The 15,672-nt window shown below is 39.0% G+C and overlaps 2 protein-coding genes across 4 annotated transcripts; both read right to left on the bottom strand.

The window, feature by feature from the left end:
* Positions 1-461: 461 nt before the first annotated feature.
* On the bottom strand, positions 462-9,318 carry fech (ferrochelatase). 3 transcript variants are annotated; one of them, XM_079487422.1, is made up of 12 exons: positions 9,265-9,316; positions 9,094-9,188; positions 7,292-7,403; positions 6,663-6,782; positions 6,234-6,382; positions 5,671-5,805; positions 5,426-5,532; positions 4,686-4,784; positions 4,499-4,606; positions 4,183-4,347; positions 2,912-2,971; positions 462-2,755 (listed from the first exon to the last, which is right to left on the bottom strand). In XM_079487422.1, exons 2-12 carry the CDS (start codon positions 9,128-9,130, stop codon positions 2,627-2,629), a joined length of 1,221 nt encoding a protein of 406 aa, XP_079343548.1. In that variant the 5' UTR covers positions 9,131-9,188; positions 9,265-9,316; the 3' UTR covers positions 462-2,626. The 3 variants fall into 3 exon arrangements, with proteins under 3 accessions (XP_079343548.1, XP_079343549.1, XP_079343547.1); XM_079487423.1 differs by having other exon boundaries at positions 9,094-9,155; positions 9,265-9,310; XM_079487421.1 differs by having other exon boundaries at positions 9,094-9,318.
* A 569-nt stretch (positions 9,319-9,887) lies between these two features.
* On the bottom strand, positions 9,888-15,672 carry nars1 (asparaginyl-tRNA synthetase 1). The gene is made up of 15 exons (XM_079487168.1): positions 15,465-15,672; positions 14,039-14,121; positions 13,871-13,936; positions 13,595-13,687; positions 13,426-13,515; positions 13,228-13,306; positions 12,905-12,975; positions 12,266-12,352; positions 11,913-12,134; positions 11,451-11,650; positions 11,187-11,322; positions 10,984-11,097; positions 10,677-10,808; positions 10,364-10,495; positions 9,888-10,224 (listed from the first exon to the last, which is right to left on the bottom strand). The coding sequence occupies exons 1-15, from the start codon at positions 15,496-15,498 to the stop codon at positions 10,093-10,095; spliced, it is 1,671 nt and encodes a 556-aa protein (XP_079343294.1). The 5' UTR covers positions 15,499-15,672; the 3' UTR covers positions 9,888-10,092.

The raw sequence follows: 15,672 nt of genomic DNA, 5'->3' as shown, positions 1-15,672 counted from the left end.
AGATTGTTTTTTTTACAAAGGGCCTCCTTATATGCTTTAGGCACATGTCCTAATGTCGGAGATGAGTTATTAATCCTAAGAGGAGGATCTATAATTTCTGGGAGCATCTCTTTCAGTAGATTTGTAGGTATAGAGTCTAGCATGCATGTTGTTGATTTAGATGTTAAGTTATAGTTTTTTCTCTAATATCTTGGATTTTTTGTGTATTCGTTCATATATTCATCACTGCTATGCTGATATACAGAGTCAGAAGTCGCTGATGACAAGAAGTGGAAAAGGCACATGTGCCACACAAATCCCTCCAAATAACACCAAACATTTTTACTAGTTACATGCCAATTAAAAAAAGTGTTGGTGCACCTTTAAACCGACATGTCCATATTCTTCAACGTTTACTGTTCTTTGGCAAAAATAAACATCACTTTTGACCAAACATTTCCCAAATACATGACGACGGTTTTGAAGTTCAAACAAATCAGTTTATTTTGACTAAATACAGATGCAAAACAAGTGCATTCACAGACTCCTGTCACTCAAACATCATGGCGAGTTAAATACATCAACAACTGCGTCTGAAATCTGATTGGAAAATGTTGAGGCAGATGTTTTCTCTTGGAGTCTCAGTTGGAAGCATGTTTTTTGTCTCTTCATCTGAGTGTCAAGAGATCAGATGATACAGTAGTTTCTCGTGTTTTTATTTCAGTGTAAAACTAGAATCTGTAGTCAGTGTGATGTGTCTAGAATAAACACTGAAGCAAGACACATGAAGGAAAATAAACCAAAACACAAGCATTCAGTTCAATCTAAATAAGAACATCTCACAAAGAAATGTCAGGTGATTTTCATCCCCAAATCAAAAGAAAAAAAGAAGATAGTCCCTTGACTTCTATAATATTTAAGTGTCACCAATTGGCATTACTGCATACAAATAACACAAATCTGATACCATGAGGTATCTAACAGCTTAACATATTGTTTATATTCAGTTTCTAAATGTATACAGGATCAGACCGGCCGGACGTCACACGAATAATCCAAAACAACATGAACTATTTCATAAGAAAATCATGAACTGGGTCATTCTAGAACACAGGTGTCGTGCCAGTAATCATTTCTTAAAAAGATTGTGACCAAACATCAGATCTGAACACATCGACTGACATCTTCTCCTGATAGTCACAAACCAAACATTTCTGGGTGTAAAACAAATCTGATTTCTCCATCCACTCCTTTCTCTCTCTCGGTCCTTCAGCAGATCTGTCCTTTCCAATCGCTCATCTGATCAGTCTCTCCACCAACAAAATCACTCACTCGTTCATTTCTCTTTTCTGCAGCCTCCCCCTATCCCGACAGTCTCTCTCCGGCTTTCTCGTTCGCTCTCTTAAGAAATCAATGCTCGCTCTCAATTAGAGGTCACAAAACCAGTGCGGCCAGCGTTCCACTTTTCAATTACCAGGAGACTTACACCCCCAGAGCATCACACACACACACACACACACACACTCTCTCTCTCTCTGTGTGTGGATGGGTTATTGGGTCCGGGCCAGCCAATCTTTCTTCACTTAATCAACAACAGTGTGTTTGTGTGTGAATCTCATGTACAGTCACTTCACCCCAAAAGAAAAGAAAGAAATTATATTTTGGTCATTGAAAATGAATTTTGTTTTAGTACCGTGAACATTTGTCCCACTGTGATATCACTTTAATGATGATTAAGCTCCCTTTTTGCCTAAGCTCTCATTACTGTAAAGTCAAAAACAAAACAAATGATTGACATTATATGGTATATTTCTTCATACTCATTTGTGTAGTTAAGTCTACTTTGATTAAACAGATTGTGTTACAATATCTCAAAACAATTTGATTCATTTATTCAAGTTAAATAGGACATGGCTGTGGCTTTATTCAAACACAGATCACACACGCCATACAGAGAGAAAGAGAGAGACATCATGTTGGGCTACTTCACACGTTTAAAACACACAGCGTTCATCACAGCATTGAGCTGCATTTCATGCACCGCAGCGAGAAGGCACGAGATTCTGAAGGCGCTGAGCAGAAAGACGCCGATCGGCATGGAGAACGAGGCACGGGTGAGGGATGATGTGCAGCAGATTATTTTAAAGCAACAGTTCAACTGAATCTTTACATGACACACTAGTCTCATACTTCAGACGAGCATCGCAGCAGAAGTTCATATGTTTGCAGGCTATGTTTGCAGATTTTCATCAGTTTCTCGCACAAGCCTACAGTCATATGAAGTATGTTTTCTCCTAAGGACTGCTTTAATGCTCGGTTTATGAAGGAATGAAACATTCACACCGTTGCAGAAATGATAGTATGTCATACGCGCTTCATGTTTGTGTGAACTGTCCCTTTAAAACCAGCACCACTGCACACGCGTGAATATTAGCACCGTTAGAAAATGATGTTTATTTGTTCCACACTGACTTTAGTTTGATGGAAGGAAGACAAGCGTTGTAGCAAAAGCATGCAGACAGACAAGCGTTGAGGAGGATGATGTTTTCTGTGGAATGTATACCCGGGTATACAAGAGCACACAATCTGGACCTGAACCCGTCACATCAGACGTGAAGTCACTCTTCTGACAGGTCAAGGGTCAGAGTTACTGGTTGGCAAAGAAGGCTTTGGTCTGACCGCAGGTGGGGTTGACACAGAGCGGACAGCGGAGGCTGAGCTGACGAGAACACTGCTCATTAGACTTCAGATGAGACTGAACCAGATCAGCCAGCGCCTGTAAGACAAACAGAGAGATTTATATTCATCAAACAATCCCAGAATGCGTTGCTGTGAGGTCAGCTAAAATATTGAAGAAGCTGTAGTGGTTGATCAGGAACATACATCATACATGTGCATGAAGTACATTACAAACAGTTCTTTGTGTTCTTACCCTGAAAAACAGAGGATTTCCATTCAGAGATTCTGCCCTCCTGATGTTCTCCACACCACACTAAAACACACAATTCATTACATCAAAAACACATCTTGTGCACAATTCATCACTTCACATTATCAGAGATAAACTGCAAACATTTCAATGTGGGAGCTGAACCTGAAAATCGCAAAATCCAATTTAAATCCGAAAAGAAAAAGGATTTAAACAAATAATTCGTAATGAAATGATACGTAAGAGAGCTTGTTAAGACAGAAGCAGCACAGATGGAGAGAATGAGAGAGAAATGTGCTGCTGTCTGCAGGTCAGATCCACGGCCAGCGCAGGGACGACCGATCGATGCGCAGGTGAGAAAGAGAGAGAGGAAACTTCAGACCCTTTAATGCTAGCTGCAGGGCAAACACCCACACACATCATCATCCTCAGAAGTGAAAGTGTGATCGATGGTTCTCAGATATGAGAGGATGGTGAGGTTAAAGGTCAAAGATCTCTCTGCTGCACTGGAGTTCACAACACACACCATTGAGAGTTGAAAAGTTTAACACTTCACACTGTTTGTTTTATGGCCTGCGTGGATTAAATCATTATTTGGATCATGATCACGTAAAAAGACATGAACCAGCCCCTATATTTACTTATAAATATAGATAGATATTTAGTTAAACTGTGGTCAAATTGAAATTCTAAACATAAGAGTACATAACAATATTTATTAGTTTATCAATTTACTATAGTTGTAGAAAGTGATGTCATTACTACAATTTACTACTTTTTCACGAGTGAATGTTGTATTTTTACTATGAAAGATATTTTAATTACGGTCTCAAATAGACATGATCAACATCAAACCCTTTTCTCCAAAGTTTATTTCATATTATTATATTTCATAAATAATATTTTGTGTCATCAAAGATATTATATAAATTACATTTCACCTCTCGGTTACCATCTCTATTTGAAAGACTCAACCGCAGGTTACATATTTTTCTTTTCGCTCACGAAATCCTACCGGACAGCTCAAATTATGAATGATTATTTTAAGCTTACTGGTTCGAATCATGTTACAGAGAGAGACGGTTGTCAACACTATTTTTATTGAGCAAATGCTTAAAACAGCAAAGTTTTTTTAACTAAAGAAAGTTGCACATTGAAGCTTTAAATTAAATAAAGAACTAAAACTCTGATTGATTTACAGGTTTAAATGAGATTTGACCAGGATGGCAGGTTAACTATATTAAATTATACACGGTATTTTGACAAACACACACCTCCTCTCCGAGGATCTGCGAGTACTCGATGTCAAGTTCATGCAGCGTCTCAATGTGGTCGCTGGTGAAGGCGATGGGCACCAGCAGGAGATTCTTCTTCCCACGCTGACACAAACCCTTGATGACATCATCAGTCTGTGGACCCAACCACGCCATCGGCCCCACCTACACGAGACACAAATCACCTCCACATCATCATCATCATCATCATCTCACACACACGCAGTTACAGCACATCACCCCCGGGTTTACCAGCTCAGTTAAGATTCACTTCTGTAATCACAAATTATCTGCGATAATCAAATTTCATTCTGACCTTTGACTGCCAGACGAGTCTGTACGGGTTACAGTGACCCAGCCGATCCATGACCCTCTGAACCGTCGCTCCCACCTCCTGAGGATACGGATCGCCCCTGTTCACCACCTCAACAACAACAGATCTGTTATATTACTGCTGAACATATGATTGTGTTGTGCGTTCGATATGAAGTTGTGTTACTCACAGACATGGGCAGAGAGTGAGCGGAGAACAGGATCACCACATCATTACGCTTCTCCGGAGGAAACTTCTCCAGTTCATTACGAACATGTTCTGCAAAACACTGAAAAAACAAGAAAACAAACACACTTCTGTACATCTGTTTTCATGCTTTTTTAAATGACTAAACAGACTATCGATGGTGACATCACTGCATACAAGAAACCTTGCAAGTGTCAAACTTCAATGTTAACGCTGTTTTCTGCAGAGCCGGTTTATAACTGTGCATATAAACATGTGAAAACTGGTTTGTTTTTAAGCTGATTTTTGATAGTTTATTTTGTGCATGTAAACGCACTCACTGACCCTCAAGTTCGCTTAGATCAGTTTTGCTGTTTGCTTATGGTATGAACATGATATTCATAAAAACACTTCAAGCGTGTTCTCTGCTGGACTCAATATCAGAAGCATTAAAAACTATTTTTAATAGAAGAAATTATTAATAATATATTTTAAGAGGGTACATTTGATTAAACAAACTAAACGCCATGCTAGTTTTGTTGTTTTTGTACTTGAAAACTGAATCAAAATCCCAGGAGAAATGTTGGCTCTGGATTTGTATTTTATGGGCTGTGATTCTGCAGTTCTGAACTAGATTAGGTCACAGCTGTGAACTACAGAACTAAAGTCATGAGAATCGATGAAAAACTGTATAAATCTGTGAAGTGTCCACATTCAGAGACTAGAGTACAGTCCACGGGTTACCTCGATCAGAAGGGGGTGTGTCGGCCACCTGTCAATCACACTCCAGCGCATCTTCGGCCTGTCGCCACGGTTACTGTAGTATCTGTAGATGGCATTCAGACTGCTGCCTACACACACACACACACGCACACACAAAATGTCTCTGTATTACTGACTATATCAATCTATCAATTAGTGAGTCTCAATTCTTAAGGCTAATTCAAGTAAACGTTGTATCTAGTAGTGTTTAGATATGCTGTGTGTACCGGTTGTGGAGCAGCTGTATTGTGGATACTGTGTGAAGGCGACGGCTCGCTCTACTCCATCTTTCTCCATCTGTTCTACAGCATCTTCAGTCAGAGGTTGAACGTACCGGAAACCAATGTAGAACTTATGAGGAGCTACACAAACACAGATTCATTACACATCATTCATTAACATATTAGTGTTCATTCATATCTCATCACGTTTATTACTTTATAACACTAAATAACACGGTATACTTTTGAGTATAGTTCTTCATCTCTCTCACTCGGGTGTTCAGGGTTACAGAGAGAGAGAGAGAGAGAGATTATTCAGCCAGTTTAAACACAGCATGTTTCTGTCAAACTCATACAGGAGTTGACACCGGTCCAGTGTCCTGCGCGTTGTGTTATCTGTGGTGTGTGTGTGTGTGTGAATCATGGGTGTGAGAGACACTCCTCTGGGTTTAATCTATCACACAAACACACCCGAGGGCTTTTCTCTGTGTGTGTTTTTATCAGCGGTCAACAGAATCATCCTGTTGCGGTTTACAATGACAGTTAGTCAGATAAGCACAAACACTCACCGCTTTCTGGACACATCTCGTCTAAAAGTTTCACCATCCCTTCCCCCTGCATGGTGGTCCAGGCCTTGATAGGAGACCCTCCTCCGATCTTACTGTATTGCTCTTGGATCTTCGGGGTGCGGCGTTTGGCTATGAACGGGCCCAGTTTACTATAACAGATGGAAGATTTGTAAAGTTATGAAAGTGGAGTTTTTTCCACAGCTTTAAAGTACTTTAATGCGAGTAAAACATATTCTTAACGAAAGATTAGAAAGACTAAGTTTCTTTAACATGAATTGAGTATATCATGCACATCGAGACCAGACGTCTGTATTAGCAGTAAATATGGTTGAATCTGATGGCATGTTAAGTCATAACTGTAAAGAATTAAACTTCTGTAGTTGGATAGAACTCATTTGTGTTAATACTTTAAAGTTAAGTTGTTTTTACTTTTGTACAGGAAGTTTCATGAGGTCAGTGTCCATGAAAAGTCGTAAGAGAAAATCATGAACGTCTTCGAGTTTCTCTGGGCCGCCCATATTCAACATCAGAATCCCTGTTTTTGGTTTCCTGCCAATTAAATAGACAAACATTTTTATGTTTTAGAGTTTTAACATAATATTTCAATCAGGCAGTAACAGAGTAACAATTGACTTTCTGAATATCCCTTAAAAAAAAATGAAGCAAGGTTTTAATAAAAAGTGTAGTTACCATGTCTGCATCTGCTAAATACATTAATGTTTGACAACTTTTGGTTCATTGGTATAACCGTTCAAATTATTCATTTTTAGGGGACATTTCTAGTTTTATCACAAATAGGTCACTTTCTAATTAAACCAACGAGACATCTGAACAGGACAAAGAGCCGATGGCAAGACGACAGTGAGTTATTTCACAGCCTCTTCTTGATCTTTATTTGGTTGACGGGTCTAAAAGGAATAAAAAAATGAGCTTTTAAATGGTGTTGCTGGTTCTAATTTTGTTCATTTGACCTGTGCAGATTTCCCAGTGTGATCGCATGATTTCCCTGCAGGACAGAGAGAGAGAGAGAGAGAGAGAGAGAGAGACTGATCTCAGACCTGTTCTCCTGAGTCTCTGGAGTGGGTGAACTGGCAAACGCAGCTGCTGCGGCTGTCGACTGTTGTCTGGGAAACAGGCTCATGCACAAACCCGATGGGCTGCGTCTGACCACTGCAGAAACAAACACATGTGATCGATCCTTTAACACACATGGAACAGTTAAACATTAAGTCTAATGCGCATTAAAACTGATTTACATTTACATTTAGCAGACGCTTTTATTCAAAGCGATTTACATTACAGTATCTGGAATCCCATGAGATCCAACCCACAACCTGCGTTGTTAACACAATGCTCTTACCACTGAACTACAGGAAAGAAATATACAAAAAACTCAAATCTGTGGAGGATTACATTCCTCAAAGAATTAAAAAAGATTTGAGACTTTACATGATAATCGTGTTCAGAATAAATGAACCACCTAAAGTACACAACCATAAAAGAATAAGCACATTTTTTCAGAATACCGTAGTACACAATGACCCTCCTTTAGTAAATACTATCATAATCAAGATGAAAAAATATTATATTATAGTATTTAAATGATTCTTCAGTTATGATTGTGATTATTAAATTATGATTATTTAAGAATGTTCCTCTTCCTCCTTAAAAGTAGTGGAATTTTTTCAATATATTATAATGACAAAAACATAATCTGAATCATAACGAACTTTCCATCCATTGTAAATGCATAAAAATAATATCAAACACTTAATAAAATATGTATTTTTTTACATTTGTCATGTAACACAATATGGCTGCAGTAGCCTCAAGTGATGTATAAAGTACCATAAAGACATTCTTGAGTAAAAGTACAAATATATTGCCAGAAAATGACTTTGGCGGAAGTAAGAGTGGCCTTTTAGAATATGACTTAAAGTATCAGATAAATATTGTACTTAAGTATCAAAAGTACTTTATCTAGGAAATCTATGGAAGTGTTTACAGTAAAGTTGAAGCAAACGTTGTTAAAAAAATTATTTTCTTTAGCATAAAGTTAAAAATGATGCTTACATAGATATTTACAACTTTGAAAAAGCTCTGTCTCAAGCTCGGTGCTTTAATCTGGATCTACATTGCTAAACTATCAAAATACAAGTTCAGAAAGCACATCTTTATTAAAGGATTATTCCCTCCCCTTACTTCTTTCTTTCCCTCACATTAACATCTGTGTCATATGATCATTTAATGAAACTCAATGTGCTGTTTCTCTTTAATAGAGCTGTCTTCTCTTCTGTTTCCATGCTTTTATTTTGTAGTAACGAAAGAGAAGAGAAAACTATACATTTTGTTCAGGAAATGTAGTGGAATGAAAGTAAAAGTCAGCAAAAATGTAAAGACTGAAGAGCATAAATATAAAGACTCAATTTAAGTTCATATCTGTTCTCCCGAAAGTACTTTACTTGAGTCTTTTTAATTTTCTACATTACAACACAGCGCGAGAGCGTCACTCGGCCGCATGGCGTCGCTGTTGGCGCAAGTTACGCAAGTTGTAAAAGCATGCGTTGTGTAACATGACGTATAACTTTATCTCCTGCTTTTTGTTGACGATTCGTGAATTTAAACATCACGCATAACGTGTCGCTAATCACACATGAACGCGGAAATGAAAACGCGCGCTTTGTGCGTAAAACTGCCGTAAGAAAACACGGAGACATTTTAACCTTCACAATGATTGTTCATGTCATTCCAGCCGTCATGCTGTTAATTCTGCAGGATTAGTCGCGTAAACGATTAACGTTATATAATCATTTGAGTGAACGCATGTCTTGTGTGTATTTGGAGTGATAAAAGCACTTACGCTGCACGAGCCGGCACGCGCTACCCAGAACTGCCATTTTTCCCAGCTGTGAGGAAATTTCTCTTTCAATTGAAACACAGTCAGAAACAGTCAAGCTGCAGAATTAAAGATGTTATTTGTCTCCTGTGGTTCTCTTAAACGCTCAAATTCCGATATAGAACTGTTGGTTACCAGTGTCACTGTTTTCAATGCGTGATGACGTCTCATTGCTCCGCCCGACGACACGCCCTTTAGCACGCCAGGAGACGAGGACGTGTGACGTCGGAGCTTAGCGGTCCAATGAAAAGCGCTCTGTTTGTCAGATCCGCATGGAATAAAAAACCGTAGAAACATTTTAATTTATAAAATAATAAAATTATTAACTAGATTGTTTATTTGACCAATAATGTCACATTTACACATAAACGTTTATTACATATGTAATTGTGTTGTATGTAAAACGCTAAATATCCTGTATTCTATCCGCAGGTGAAAGCTAATTTCTTCTTAAATTTGATTTTGATTTATTTTAAATGAATTAATCCCTAATAAAAGTGTGTTCGTTGAGTTTTAAAGAAGCGAGTGTTTTTAACAGCAACTTCAGGTTGTAACAGGTTCTGCTGGAAGCGGTACAATATAACCTGTTTATTTACTTTACTAAACACGATTTCTTAACAAAGTCACGTCACTTTTCTTATCACAGCCATTTAATAAATGAGTAAAATCTTAACTAGCCAACATCACTTTAAAATGCTTTACTTTCTACCAGAGTGTAGAGATGTGCACAATAAGACTCGCTGTAATAAAAACAACAAAAGTCAAAAACATGAGCTTTCATCATCTCTTTATTTATAATGCCACAGACGAATATAACAGTGGTACAACGCAGGTCAGCATTCAAACCATACTGTGATGAAATCTTGATGACATAAATATGGTCTCTCCTCTAAACATGAAAGTACACCAGCATTTTAATTTTAGCTTGTTGGTCTCATGGACGTGTGTGTTTGTGTGTGGCGATCATGGTCTGCAGCGCTGAATGAAACGAGGGTACAGACAAACGTCACGGATGTGATGACGGTTCAGCAGCCAGGTGAGAAAGCGTTCCAGACCCAAACCATAACCTCCATGAGGACACGTGCCGTACTTCCTCTGTAACACACACACACGGGTTACATGCTTACACACCTCAAATGTTTTCAAAATGAAAAACACTTACCGGTACACTACATTGACAATAGTCTATAATATTTGATTTTAATGCAGTGAAAGGGTTATATCTGTCTGTTACCTGGTCAGTGTACCAGTAGTAAGGTGTGGGGTCAATTTTCTCTCTCGTATACCCCTCCAAAAGCTCCTCAGCGTCCCAGATACGCATAGAGCCTCCCACAATCTCCCCCACGTTTGGCATTAGCACATCCACCTGTCACCAACACAAACATATCAACACATTTCAAAACGTTACGATGCTTTTATTCATCTGTATATTAACTTATGTTTATTTTGAATATTTAATTCAGGTTTATATTCTTTGATCGCTAGACTGTTCACAAGTGGATGCCCGCTGGATTGTGTAATATTAGAAGAGCAGGTCTGATTCTGACCGACTCAGTGAGACGTCGGTCATCGGCGCAGCGCTGCATGTAGAATGATTTGATCTCCGCCGGGAAACGACACAGCAGGATGGTCTCATTAATGGAGTCAGTCATGAGTCTCTCTGGGGCTTCTGGGATATCCTGCCACAATGTAACAACAAAAGGGTTATTTAAAGGCTACAATAAATATGTGCCATTGCTAAAGGAAAATAATTTCGACGCTGAACAAGGAGTGGAAATTCCATTTAAGACTCAAAAGTATTGATGACAATTAATCAAACCAACATCAAACCAGAGGAATCAACACAACACAAACCTCTCCGAACTCGTAATACGTCCCGTCGTCTTTTTTCACATCATGTTCTCTGAGCCAATCGATGGCTTCAGTGTAGTTCATCCTCTTGAACGGCCTTTTGGGAGGTTTGAAGTCCTGCACGAGAAACATTTTTACAAACGTTAAAACTATCTTACAGGTTCTTCACTTACACAGATAAGTTGGATGATGCATTGAGGTCGTACAGGGTTCAGGTCGTAGAGCAGAGGCGCTGCGGGAGACTTCAAGACCCGGTCCACGACATCACACACCAGATCCTCCAACCTGTTCAGAAGATCCTCGAAGGTCATAAAGGGACACTCGGCTTCGATGTGGGTGTACCTGAGGACAAACCAAACACACACATTTCTTCATTCAGCAGATCAATTCATCTGAAGCAACTCTTATTCCGTGATCTGTGAACGAACGGTTCATGATAAAGACAGCGTGTTAGATGTCACTGGACTCACTCAGACAGATGTCTGCGCGTGCGCGACTGCTCGGCACGGTATGACTGCGCGATGCAGAAGGTGTCACCCAACGCAGGGATGCAGGTCTCCAGATAGAGCTGCGACGACTGCGTCAAATACGCATCCTCACCAAAGTAGTTCAGACCGAAGAGAGTGGAGCCGCCCTCCACCTGCGTCTGCACAAGTGTGGGCGGAGTTATCTGAACATAAAATTACACAAAGGAAGTCACAAACAGGCCTCCGCCACACAAGCTAATGATATTATTGTGGCGAAAACATAATAATGTTGAATAAGGTGTAAATAAAACACCAAAGCCATACTAGACCATTTTTAGATCATTGGCCAAGTAACCTGCTAGTCAAATAAAACAAAAGGTTGGCTCAGAATCTCCAAGCTTATCAGTAAATGTTTTGTTAAATAAAATGTCATAAGTGTTGCATGTGTCACATAAGCACAGTGACCTCATAATATCCCCTGCTGAAGAAATGCTCCCTAAAGCAGTGGGTGACGGTGGATCGGACTTTGAGGATTTTGGAGACGCTTTCTCCACGGATCATCATGTGTCTGTTGTTGAGCTGCACGTCGACGTCAGACTCTTCGTTCAGCAGATTATCAGCGCCCCCTGCTGGAGCCAAACCCAGCAGCTCCCAGAAATCACAGAGCAGCTCATGACCGCCCGGAGCCTGACGAAAACAGAAAACGACAGAAAAACAAGGTGGGTGTCAGAATAATTGATAGGAAAGACATCTTAGGAATCAAAGAGCTTTCTTTTAGAAATAAAGATCACCAATGAATAACTGGAGTGAATTCTCACCTGTTTGCCTTCAGGAACGGGTTTCAGTGTTCCATACAGAGCGACGGTGCTCTCCGTCGACAAAACCAGTCCATTATAACACTGACACTACACAAGACACAGAGACGTCCATTCAGCATCACACACTCATTTCTCATTTATATATACTGTATACAATTGAATGTCACTTAAAGGGACACATCATATAAAAATAATAAAATTCTGTCATCATCTACTCACCTTGGATTTGTTCCAAATGTGTATAAATGTCTTTGTTCTTCTGATGAACACAGATAAAGATATTGGGAAGAATGCTTATAACCAGACAGATTTTGCCAAATAAATGTTTTAACAAAGAAATTTATACAGATTTGGAAAAACTCCAAGGTGAGGAAATGATGACAGAATTTTCCTTTTTGCGTGAACTAACCCTTTAACATTTCAAACAGAAATGTAAATGACATCATTTATCCCACATTTAAGCACCCCACCCCCAGTAGTGTTCACATTACATTAAAAAGAAGAAACTCAAGTAAAGAAGAAAGATAATTTCAACTGTTATTAATTGAATTCCTGTTATTAATGTCACAATGCAAAACACACACACACACACACACACACACACACACACACACACACACACACACACACACACAGTACCAGTTTATCAGTGAGAACACACTGCAGGAATCCAGTTCCATCGCGCAGAACAATAAACAGAAGGTTCTTTCCTGGAAAAAACCAAACAAAAACAATCATGTGAGAACTACCACACACTTTGAGTGTAAGAGCACTGACCTGTCTGACGACATTTAATGATCTGATTTCAAACACACGATTCTGATTGGTCGTTCTGCTGTCACAATGTTTCTGTACAATAATAATTCAACTATAACTGACCATCACTGTCACAAGTGAACGGTTCCAATAAAGCTGTGACAGTTTTGTTCCCGTCGCTTGGGTTAGCGAAACAATGATCTCACCTTGCCTTCGTATGCGATGGACCCAGCCAAACACCTTCACCCTCTGCTCTCTGAGCGGCTCCAGTTTATAGATCTTCACCTGAAGATGAAAACCCTGATGGTGTGATCTCTTCAGACAACTATGACATTTTATATTCTTAGCAAAAACAAATGAGAACGGATGTGATCTGTTGTGATGTACAGTACAGTGACACTCACAGTTTTGGGTTCGGGAAGGCTGGGGTCGTTCTCGAGGATGATCTTCACAGCTTCTTCCAGATTCTTCTCCCTGCGCTCAGCGTCTTCAGCCTGTCAATGGTAAGATCAGACGCCAGATGACACATACAGCGTGATGGTCTGTACAGTGAAACAGAAAACTAAGACATACCTCCTTCTTTTCTTTAGCATCACTCTTCATCTGCTCTCGCTGAAAGAGCTTCTTTGCATTTTTCATCTGAGTCTTCGAGATCACCGCCCAACGCTTACAACACAAAGGTACACACAGTAAAGGATTATTGAAATGTTACTACGATCATAGTTATTACTCTCATTTTTGCAAGAATATAATTACAATTGTGCCTAAACTTACACGGTTTTTAATACTACCACATTTTTAATAGGGTTTGTTAAGTTTAAATGCGATGCACTGCTAAACACTACACACCTCTCCTTCCTTCTGTGAGTCCACATAGATGGTGGGAAACGGTTCTTTTCCAGCAAACATCAGTGCCTGAACATAATGTTTACAAAGTATAACATAAGAATGAGATGAAACGTATTAAACATGAATAAATAATAAACCATGTTTTTGAAAACACAAAAGTTGTTTGACCTTCAGTGGCGCTTTGAAGGGCTTCTGCTCTGATCCATCTCCATCCACATCACTGCCCTGTTTATCAGACACGTACAGCTCTCCTACAACACAAACAACAACTAAATTCAACCAGCTGTCTTTTCACTACAAACAGAATGGACAGGTCAATAAATTCATTTTCATACTAATATATGACATGTTAAAGACTAAAATGCAGTGCAAGTCGCTGTGAATAGATGTAAATGAATCATGATTATAGAAATCATATCTTAATCTGTCACATATGATAAATCATGTGTGTGCCAAAAGGCCATTGCCTGTGTTTCCGGTCAAACCAGAATAAAAATACTTGTGCAGTCAGTGTTTGTAGAATATACTAATGTATAATATATTACTGACCTACTAAAGAAGTTGTACAGTGAAGTGTACTGCAGGTTATATGAAAACATCATGAATCTGACACAACCCATATGAATACAGTATTAGTAAAGTGGAGTGTACAATATGTTATACGATGTATAAGATGTATATCATATACGTGTAGTATGAAGTATAGAAACGTCTACTGCTATTTATGAAAACAGTATTTATAGTAAGGTATAAAGCATTAGAAAAGTGTATTGATTTTATTATAACAGTATCGGTATAGAGGAGTGCAGGTGTTATATGAACACAACATCTTACAGTAACGTGTTATATATTAATACAGCATTCGTCTAGTATATCGAGTCCCATATAAATACAGTTTTACTATAGTGGAGTGTATAGTGTTCTGTATGAATGCAGTTTTATAGTGTACAATATAAACAAACATTTTTGGCCTAAAATCAAAATGTCAATTATTTGAACATTTTCTCTCGATTGCGATTATTGAACGAATATTTTGTTTTTGTTTATTTTTTGCCCTCTTAGATCACTGACAAGGTTTGTAGTGTAAATATGCCCACGTTAATGTGGGGTATTATTATAATGAAACATTTCTTATCTCTTAATTTAGGTAACCAAAGAAAATACCAAGTATTTATGAACATTTAGAATAATAGACAATTCAATTCAATGTTGTTATTTAATGTATACATTTAGAATTAAGGTTGTGTGTGTGTGTGTGTGTGTGTGTGTGTGTGTGGGTGTGTGTGTGGGTGTGTGTGTGTGTGGGTGTGTGTGTGGGTGTGTGTGTGTGATCTTTTGCTCTGATAAGAATAAGTGAGGTATAGCCGCACGCGCCACATGGATATTAAAGGGAAAGTAATCGACTAATTCGATTAATCGCCCGGCCTGTTGCGTGTAGTGACGTTAAGTCAAGTGACGTAAAGTCAACTTTATTTCAATGTCATTGTTACAAAGCAGCTGTACAAGAAAGTAAGTGATAACGGAAGCGGGTGAATCTGACGCAACTCTCTGCAGATATTGAGGCATCACCAGCATCATGAACGATTAAACTCACGGATCGACATCTGAGCGACGCCCTCGTCCGCCATATGCCCGCTGTAGAGTAGAGATGAGCCGCTGTAGAGTTGAGATGAGCCGCTTCAGTTCGGTTTGGCTGTTCAGAGCTCAGTATTGACAAACTCAATCTCTTCTTCTACACACGAACACGAGCTACTGCAGATGCACGAGCCGGTCAGCGTTGTCGCTTCTGCTGCTGATTGGCC

The sequence above is a fragment of the Barbatula barbatula genome (genome assembly GCF_947034865.1).
Source record: "Barbatula barbatula genome assembly, chromosome: 22".
Taxonomy (NCBI): Eukaryota; Metazoa; Chordata; class Actinopteri; order Cypriniformes; family Nemacheilidae; genus Barbatula; species Barbatula barbatula.
Note: the sequence above shows the minus strand (reverse complement) of the source record. Positions and strands in the feature narration are given on the sequence as shown.

What these genes read in the sequence shown, in the direction of transcription:
- fech (XM_079487421.1), bottom strand. Translation starts at nt 9,130, where the DNA reads ATGGCAGTTCTGGGTAGCGCGTGCCGGCTCGTGCAGC. An exon ending in CCAGAGACTCAGGAGAACAG is followed by an intron (nt 6,783 to 7,291) that starts GTCTGAGATCAG and finishes TTTAATTGGCAG; the next exon opens with GAAACCAAAAACAGGGATTC. An exon ending in CACACCCCCTTCTGATCGAG is followed by an intron (nt 4,785 to 5,425) that starts GTAACCCGTGGA and finishes TTGTTTTTTCAG; the next exon opens with TGTTTTGCAGAACATGTTCG.
- nars1 (XM_079487168.1), bottom strand. Translation starts at nt 15,498, where the DNA reads ATGGCGGACGAGGGCGTCGCTCAGATGTCGATCC. An exon ending in CGTCGCTCAGATGTCGATCC is followed by an intron (nt 14,122 to 15,464) that starts GTGAGTTTAATC and finishes TTTGTGTTGTAG; the next exon opens with GAGAGCTGTACGTGTCTGAT. An exon ending in ACTCACAGAAGGAAGGAGAG is followed by an intron (nt 13,688 to 13,870) that starts GTGTGTAGTGTT and finishes TTGTGTTGTAAG; the next exon opens with CGTTGGGCGGTGATCTCGAA.